The sequence below is a fragment of the Marmota marmota genome, unplaced genomic scaffold, assembly GCF_001458135.2.
Source record: "Marmota marmota marmota unplaced genomic scaffold, marMar, whole genome shotgun sequence".
NCBI classification, from domain to species: Eukaryota; Metazoa; Chordata; class Mammalia; order Rodentia; family Sciuridae; genus Marmota; species Marmota marmota.
Genome location: NW_026000108.1, coordinates 37757495 through 37767503, shown reverse-complemented (window position 1 = coordinate 37767503; position 10009 = coordinate 37757495). Strand labels below are relative to the sequence as shown.

At 35.9% G+C, this 10009-nt stretch overlaps 1 protein-coding gene across 1 annotated transcript; it reads left to right on the top strand.

Annotated features, from left to right (window-relative positions):
* Positions 1-93: 93 nt before the first annotated feature.
* Cnga1 (cyclic nucleotide gated channel subunit alpha 1) lies at positions 94-8445 on the top strand. Its single transcript, XM_048784198.1, has 5 exons — positions 94-106; positions 1057-1240; positions 3091-3198; positions 3966-4072; positions 6492-8445. Exons 1-5 carry the CDS (start codon positions 94-96, stop codon positions 7904-7906), a joined length of 1827 nt encoding a protein of 608 aa, XP_048640155.1. The 3' UTR covers positions 7907-8445.
* Positions 8446-10009: the final 1564 nt, after the last annotated feature.

The window sequence follows — 10009 nt, the reverse complement described above, 5'->3', positions numbered from 1 at the left end:
AAAAAAAAAAAAAAAAAAAAAAAAAAAAAAAAAAAAAAAAGAACTCTCCATATGGTCCTAGGTGGAAACTTAGAGATAGGAAATGATATAACCATGGTAATTGACGGTGGGTGGGCGGGTCAACAAAATCCATGGGTCAATCCTTGGCTTCCCATGGATGTGATCTCTTAAAATCTGCTTGGACAGTTTACCTCTTCCCTCTGTTTCATGCTTAATCTTAGCTACACTACTCAATCATATGATGCCCAATCTTACAACTTGGATGGATTAACACACAGAGCTGTTTTTTTTTTTTTTTTGGTGGTGCTGGGGATTGAACCCAGAGCCTTGTGCATGTGAGGCAAGCACTCTACCAACTGAGCTATATCCCTAGCCCTACAAAGCTCTTTCTGACTATTCATGAAAAAATTACTTTAGTTATGATTATTTTCTCTAAAGAAAATTTGTGGCATTTTCTTAAAATTCTCTGTGCCTCGGGCTGGGGTCATGGTTCAGTGGTAGAGTGCTCGCCTAGTGTGTGTGAGGCATTGTGTTTGATTCTCAGCACCACATATAAATAAATTAATTAAATAAAGGCCCATTGACAACTAAAAAAAATATTTTTAAAAAATTCTCTATGCTTTTATTTAAGGATAAATACAAATTATATCAAGAGGCTTAAATTCTAAATTACTATTTTTAAAATAAATCAATACTTTGGAAGTGTACTCTCTTGGAACTATTGTTTCTTAAGTTGACTTCTTGGAATTTTGCCTTTAATTCCTTCCATTTTCTTTAATTTCCCATATCAATTAACCTGGGAACTTTTGCTTATTTTATTATCTGGGTAAGTGTCCACTTTTTTTTTTTTTTTGATAGAAATCTTCATTAAGAGACTAAATTTCTAGTTTATGAGCACTGGGCCAGGTTTTTAAATGCAAGGCTGAGAATTTTCTTTATAGAAAAGTAAAACAGAATGAAAGTCAGAGTGTAATATGATTATGTGACAGAGGTATTGTTTCTTTTTTAGAGAACCAAAAGAAAAAAAGAAAAAGAAAAAAGAAAAGAAGAAGTAAGTGAGACTTTGGCACAAATGTACCCATATTTTTTGGCCCATACATTTTCATTTTTTAATACTACATACTCAACCTTTCAGCAAGTCTGATGATAAAAATAAAAAGGAGCCAGAGAAGAAAAAGAGGAAGGAAAAGAAAAAAGAGAAGAAAAACAAAGAGGAGAAAAACAAAGATAAAAAAGAAGAGTAAGTATTTTTAATAGTATTGAAATTAGAAATGAATTTGTTGTGGGTTTTAGATGTAAGAATAATTTCCCATAATATAAAGTAGAAGAAAGTTTATAATAAAGAATCCCTGTGTAAAGAATAAGTGTCTCTAAATATTTAAAAATAAATATTTAAAATTAATTATTATCAAATGTGAATTAAAACTTTTTTCTAAATTCCCTAAAATTAGCAACTATTAGTTTTCTCATCAAGACTTTTTGCAATTATGGATAACTGCAAAAGTCTTCTACGAGCATTGGTGAAGATAAACATCACTGAGAAATACTTAGGTTCGAGGAGAATTGGCTACCTAGAATTTTACATCAAACTGAAATAAGAATTTAATAATTTCATTAGTGCTTTTGAGTAATAAATACTGTATGGTAAATACTCCAAAGTAAAGAATGATTATTGCAAAAGCATGCCTACTTTTGAGAGCAGTACAAAACACAGCCTCTTTCTTGTATTCTTTCTAAAACAAACAGTTGAAAGCTAAAACTTCATAAGGCAAAGGTCAAGTGGCATTTGAAAGCTCTTTTTACTTTCTATTAAAGACAAATTATTTTATGAACTTACTTTGAATTCTTTACCAAACAAAGATTCTGTCCTGTGACTGTTTAGGATGGCGCTGAGGTTTGTATAAGGAGACAAGTCCTTAAAAATACAGTCTTGTTTAAAAGAGAATAAAATCATGGCATTTGCAGGTAAATGGATGGAGTTGGAGAATATAATCCTAAGTGAAGTTAGCCAATCCCAAAAAACCAAATGCTGAATGTTTTCTCTGATATAAGGAGGCTGATTCATAATGGGGTTGGGGGGAGAGCATGGGTGTATTAGATGAGCTCTAGATAGAGCAAAGGGGAGGGAGGGGAAGGGAGGGGGCATGGGTGTAGGAAAGACAGTGGAATGAAATGGACATCATTACCCTAAGTACATGTATGAAGACATGAAAGGTGTGACTCTACTTTGTATACAACCAGAGATATGAAAAATTGTGCTCTGTAGGTATAATATGAACTGTAATGCATTCTGCTGTCATACATAACAAACCAGAATAAAAAAAAATATGAGGGCTGGGATTGTGGCTCAGCGGTAGAGCGCTCATCTAGCATGAGTTGAGGCCCTGGGTTTGATCCTCAGCACCACATAAAAATAAATAAGTTAATTAAAGGTATCATGTCCATCTACAACTAAAAAAATTTTTAAAAAAATATAAGCTTGGACCAGAATATTCAAAAATAGTGTCCATTTCACCATATTTTTCCTTCCTGCCTTCTTCTTACCCTTTATCACCACTCTTAAAGAATCTTCCTCCATGCTGGTGAATAAGGACTTTGTATTAGGTTGTGTTAGATTATTCTTTCTTTACAGATGAGAAAGAAGTCAGGAATCTTTCCTCCCCACACACAAAGTGTTTCTGATCACTTTGTTACGTGATTGAGAAGGGGTGGCAAATTCACTATTCTTCTACCACCCATAAACTTCCCAACGAGTCTGTGGAACATCTGTGGTTTTCTGTAATCTGTGCTACTCTTCCCTCTTAGGGGATGGGGTATAGAAGTGACTGCAGCATTACAGTAAAACCAGGGCCTTAATAAAATTGAATATATGGTTTAACATAATACTGGTAGTTTATCTATCCACCCCTCGCTAATCAGTTTCTTATGCCTAGTGCACTTACCAAGCTAACCTTCTGACTTCAGGGTAAACTTATTCAGCTTACTCCTATTTCATTAATTGTGGGAGGTAGGCATGACCACATTCGATATGGTAAATAAAAATGTTCTTGTTTCTTGGTAACCTTCCTCTTTATTTCTACTTGCTGCTAGGGAGAAGAAAGAAGTTGTGATTATTGATCCCTCAGGAAACTCATACTACAACTGGCTGCTTTGCATCTCCTTACCTGTGATGTACAATTGGACGATGCTTATTGCAAGGTGTTCATATATATATATATATTTTTTTTTGTGAATCTCAGTCCACTTCTAATGTCCAAGTTTACTGACTAAACAATTTGACCTAGAGCTCTTCAGGACACACCTTCTCTACCACAGGTTATAAAGGGAGTCTGAATTATTCTCAATGTGTTTTCCTGAGATCAGGAGAAGGTGCTTTGGTTCTCAATATACTTGGCCTTCAGTATGGGGATGGCAAGTGGGGGGTACTTTTAAACTTCTGATTGCTCTATCATGTATTTAGAAGATTAGGAGAAATATATATGTGTGTGTGTGTGTGTGTGCGCGCGTGCGTGTGTGTGTGTGTGTATATATATATATAATATATATATAGAGAGAGAATGTTGCCAATATTGGAAACATATCAAGAGTCTAGTGTCTTCAGACGATAGATATCTCAGCCATCCACAACCAAGCATGACTTCCTTAAGCATTTTGTATTCAGAGAGAGAATATAAACTGGTGATCACTGTACTTCATCTGATATATCTTGACTTTAACTTGAGCCCATTTATTCTTATTTGATATTTTTACTGACTAGGGTTAATGAGAAGAATGTTGGAGTTCAAAAATATGAGAAAAATATTTGAACTACTCAAGGAAAGATTTGGGAAAGCCATGATTGATCAAGTACATTCCAAGAATCCCTCCTAAGTCTTAGCGTATTGTACTTCTCAAAATTATAAATAGACAATTTTACTTCAGTTAGTTTCCACTTCACTTTATTTATATAAGTTTTTCTTTTACAGAGCATGTTTTGATGAACTTCAATCTGATTACCTAGGATACTGGCTTGTTTTGGATTACATATCAGATATAATCTATCTTATTGATATGTTTGTACGAACAAGGACAGGTAAATATGTTCAGTTTTGGAGGTTCTAGAATTTAATGTCTTTTCCTCTATTAAAAGATTTAAAATTTCTCCATCTGAGTATTCTTTAAAATAAATTCACAAAAATCTGTTTTAGAGGAAAAAGCACTTCTCTTGAAAATTACAATTACTCTTAAAAATAAAAGTAATTATGTACTCACTGGCCATCTCAGGCCACTCCAAGTGATTCAGAAAGATGTTAGTTGCTAGGTAACCTTTTGAGCAGGAACTGGTGGTTTTCCTCCATTTTCCTGTTCGTTAGGTCTATGCCAGGTAAGAGGACTGGAGAGAACAGAAATATTCTGCCAACTCTTTCTGGGGAAAGGATAATGACTATGTAATTAGGAAATCCCTTGGAAAGGCAGGGGAAACATTGTTTTAACCAGCAGAGCCATATTAGATATTTTGTAGAAAACATGAACTTTGTGATTCATGGTGGGGCATGATTGACCAGGGGCAGCTTCTTATTTCACGCGCTCTTGGCGTATAAGTTACAAGTTCCTTGTATTTTACATTGCTCTCCACATGCATGTGTAACTAGTGTATGCAGAGGAGAAGCTTTTGAGAACTATTATAGAATATTGAGGCATTTTCTAAATATCAGTGCCCTGGTGTAATGCTCCAATTATTCTGTCCTTTTTCCATTATAGAAAGAGGAACAAACGTTTTGTCCTAATGTGATGTATTACAGCGCTGAAATTCTGGGTTTAACAAAAACAAGGTCTATGGTAAATAGCATAGAAGGAAAGATCCCAAGTAACTAGGTATGAGGGACAATAATGCCCCTCCCCCATCAAGGGAAAAGATGAGAGATGAAAATGCAGCCTCATAGAGACTTATGCTTCACATGAAAGGGGCAGGGCACACATGCAAAATGGACAGCAGGGCAGATACCCAAGCAGACACCCAAGTTTCCAAGGTAGGCCTAGGATTCTGTCAAGAGAGTGGCATGAGTTATTAGGTGTAGGGCCAGGGTGTTCAAGACACTTTTGAAGATCTGTGTATGTTAGGAAATGTAAACTATTTTTTTCTTACTGTACTCTCAACACAATACACTTGTGTCTACCAAAATGTATGTGGAGAAACTCCACATACCAAGCAATTCTGCAACATCAGTTGGTATTCTTCAATTAAACTCAATTCTGACACTAACTGGAAGTAGTGCAGACCCCATATGTTAGGGGCTCAATCCCACAAGACGCTCCCCCACTTCAGATGACAACTTCAGCTTGTGACCCGTGCTTGTGACCTACCAGCTATAAAATCAGGGTTCCCACAATCCCTTCCTCGGTTTCAATGATTTGTTCATATGGCTCACAGAATTCTGGGAAACACATTTACTAGTTTTTTGTATTAATAAAGGATATAATGAATGATACAGATGAATGGTCAGATGAAGAGATTCATAAGGCGAAGTCTGGAAGTCTAGAAGGGTCCTAAAGCAGGAGCTTTGGTCTCCATGGAATTGGGGCGTGCAACTCTTTCTGCACCATACATGTCTTGGCCAACCTGGAAACTCTCTGAATCCCATAGTTAGATATATTAACTAATATATTGACTAGCACAGTGGCGCACGCCTGTAATCCCAGGGGTTTGGGAGGCAGAGGCAGGAAGATCACGAGTTTAAAGCCAGCCTTAGCAATTTAGTGAGATGCTAAGCAACTCAGTGAGACCCTGTTTCTAAATAAAATACAAAATAGGGCCAGTGATGTGGCTTAGTGGTTGAGTGCCCCTGAGTTCAATCCCCAGTACCCCCTCCCAAAAAATGCCTAATATATTAACTTAATCTCTACCCCTCTCCCCTTCCTGGAGAAAGTTGAGGCTGAAAGTTCCAAGCTTCTAAACATGGCTTATTCTTTCTGGTGATCAGCCCCCTCTAGGAGTTGCTTTCTTAGAATAAAAGACTCTTATCACCCAGAAAATTCCAAGGGATTAGTATCTCAGTGTTAGGAATTGGGGTCAAAGGTCAAATATCAGAACAAAAGCTGCAACTAGCATTCCTGTTGCTCAGAAAATTATAAGGATTTTAAGAACTCTGTACCAGAAACAAGGACAAAAACCAAATATGTAATTTATTATATCACACTATCAAGAATATAAATGCTTTCTATGAAAGAGATGACTTTACCTGAATATTTGAATGGGGATTCTGAATCCTGAGAGATTTGTGCATATATATACAAATCTCTCACTTTCACACTTACAAAGCTCCACTTTTTATTTCCACAACAGACTATTGTCCACAGGCATATATTGATTGATACTCAGGTTACATATTACATTAATGAAGGCAATTGGATTGTTGTTTTGACCTTAACAAAGTTGAGAGTTACTTTAGAAAAATTCACAACAGACTAAAAAAGAAAAAAAAATCAAGTTGATTTTTTTCCTTTTATTTTAGGTTATCTAGAACAAGGATTGCTGGTGAAAGAAAAAGGAAAACTCATAAAGAAATATACATCAGGTTTGCAATTTAAACTTGATGTACTGTCAATGATACCAACTGATCTGATATATTTTAAGTTAGGGTGGAACTATCCCGAAGTTCGATTGAATAAGCTGTTAAGGATCTCTCGTATGTTTGAGTTCTTCCAGAGAACAGAAACAAGGACAAACTATCCAAACGTCTTTAGGATTTCTAACCTTGTTATGTATATCATCATCATTATCCATTGGAATGCATGTGTGTACTACTCTATTTCTAAAGCTATTGGATTTGGTAATGATACATGGGTCTACCCTGATATTAATGATCCTGAATTTGGCCGTTTGTCTAGAAAATATGTATACAGCCTTTACTGGTCTACACTGACTTTGACTACCATTGGTGAAACACCACCTCCTGTGCTGGACTCTGAATATATCTTTGTGGTGGTTGATTTTTTAATTGGAGTTTTAATTTTTGCTACCATTGTTGGTAACATAGGTTCTATGATTTCCAACATGAATGCAGCAAGGGCAGAATTTCAATCAAGAGTTGATGCTGTCAAGCAATACATGAATTTTCGAAATGTAGGCAAAGATATGGAGAAGAGGGTAATTAAATGGTTTGACTACCTGTGGACTAACAAAAAAACAGTTGATGAGAAAGAAGTCTTGAAGTATCTGCCTGATAAACTAAGGGCAGAAATTGCCATCAATGTTCACTTAGACACATTAAGAAAGGTGCGTATTTTTGCTGACTGTGAAGCTGGTTTGTTGGTGGAGTTGGTCTTGAAATTACAACCCCAAGTCTATAGTCCTGGAGACTACATATGCAAGAAAGGGGATATTGGAAGAGAGATGTACATCATCAAGGAAGGTAAACTTGCTGTGGTGGCAGATGATGGAATCACTCAGTTTGTGGTGTTGAGTGATGGCAGCTACTTTGGTGAGATTAGCATTCTTAACATTAAAGGTAGCAAAGCTGGTAATCGAAGAACAGCCAATATCAAAAGTATTGGCTACTCAGACCTGTTCTGTCTGTCAAAAGATGACCTCATGGAAGCTCTAACTGAGTACCCGGATGCCAAAACTATGCTGGAGGAGAAAGGGAAGCAAATCCTAATGAAAGATGGTCTACTGGATGAAAGCATTGCAAATGCTGGTAGTAGTCCTAAAGACCTTGAAGAGAAGGTCACTCGAATGGAGGGGTCAGTAGATCTCCTGCAAACACGGTTTGCCAGGATCCTGGCTGAGTATGAGTCAATGCAACAGAAACTAAAGCAAAGGTTAACCAAGATTGAGAAATTTCTGAAACCAGTCATTGACACAGATTTTTCAGCTCTTGAGGGAGCTGAGGTAGAAAGTGGACCCATAGACTCTACACAGGACTGAAAAACTGATCATTAACAAGAACACACACATCTTGTGATCCTTTTAATCATGTGACCTAAGGCAAATGAAATTTGGAAGAATAGGAAGCCACAGTTGGGAAATTTTTCCATAAGAAAAATTGTGCTTGGGTGCATGACACAAGGCCCTATACTCACTGTAAGGAACTATGATTATGAAATTATCGTATCTCAGGATTTTTCACAGTGTATAACGTGCAAGGACATAAACTGATAAATTTGTCAGTGTCTGTATCTTCTGATTTTTTTTCATATCACTTCCTGTGCTGAACTCTGAGTATGTCTTTGTGGTGGCTAATTTCTTAATTGGAATTTTCATTTTTTGCTCTCATTGTTGGTAACATAGTTTTATGATTTCCAACATGAATGCAGCCTTCTATGTTCCTTTTATGTAATATTATTTATAAAAGTGAATAAGTATCCCTCACTTGCAGGTTATTTGCATTGTTGAGGAATAAAATATATTCAGAGTAACTGGGAGTTATTGTGTGTATCATGTTGGGTATACCATTTTTTAGAAGAATTAGAATGCAATAAAGTAACATGAATTATGAAACTATAGTGAATATGAATTTATTGATAATTTAGTAGGGAGTTTAGGATCTTAACTCTTTTCAAGGTCATTTTAAGGACACTAGCCATTGTGATAGTCTAGAACTCAGGGTAGTAGGGAGAAACTTCTTACAGATAAATCATGAAAAATCAGATTTCACTATATGAATATATTCATACACACAAATATTGAAATATATAATATTGAAAATCATAAAATGTTATAGAAATTCTTTTTTAAAATATTTATTTTTTAGTTTTAGGTGGACACAATATTTTTATTTTTTATTTTTATGTGGTACTGAGGATAGAACCCAGTGTCTCTTGCATGCTTGGCAAGCACTCTACCCCTGAGCCACAACCTCAGCCCTAGAAATTTTTATAATAAAATGTTTAAATTCTTTGAGTCTTAAGGCCTGACAGCTATTATCTTATTTCTTTGCCTGGCCAGTAGTGAGAAAAACAGAAAAAAGTAATAATAGTATTGAGTGATTAACAGGGAAAGCTGTGGTAATGTTAGAAAAGGAGAACTAGAAGTTGTGTACTAGCAGCATGGGCATTATCTAGGTGCTTCTTAAAAAGGCAGAATCCCAGAGCTGGGGATGTAACTAAGTGTAGAGTGCTTGATTAACATTTAGGAGACCCTAGATGCACTCCCCAGCACTGCAAGGGAGAGAGCATGAAAGAGAAAGAGGAAGGCTCTGCTCCATACCCATTGCATCAGAATCTGCACTTTAGTAAGATCCCTATATGATTCATATCCACATTGAAGCTTGAGAAACATGTATCTAGGGAATCATAAAGGAGGTAATAAGAGGATAGTTCTAAGGGGAAAAAAACAAAGAAAAGAAAAGGGAACTTTCTAACAAATGTGTGAACACATTGGAACACATTGCTAATTAATCACACAACTCAGTGCTTGTAAACCCAGATATGGTTCAAAAAATCATTCTTAGCATAACTCATTAGAATTGATGTATGATTTCTATCCTTGCCTATAATGACATTACTCTACATGGTTTCTTGTTATGACATTTCAGATATTTTTTATGGACCTGAATCAGTGAATGCCAACACTATAATTTATTCCATCATTAGAATACACATTGAATTATACACTATGTCTTTGTAGTCCTTTACTTCCTTCTACATTTTATCCATTTCTTTTTTTTTTTTAAGAGAGAGCGAGAGAATTTTTTTTAATATTTATTTCTTAGTTTTCGGCAGACAACATCTTTGTTTGTATGTGGTGCTGAGGATCAAACCCGGGCCGCACGCATGCCAGGCGAGCGTGCTACCGCTTGAGCCACATCCCAAGCCCCATTTTATCTATTTCTTCAATATCAGCCAGCAAGTATTTCTTCACAATAAAGGAAGTGTTTGTTTGATCCTTAAGTTGGTGCATTGAATGTAATATGCAATATGGTCTCTGAGACAAGGGCTCCTCTTCCTTTCTTTTCTTTTTGGTTATTCCTTCTCTTTCATCTGTATAAAAAACCTCTAAGACACTGTAGACTAGACTTACAGATATAAT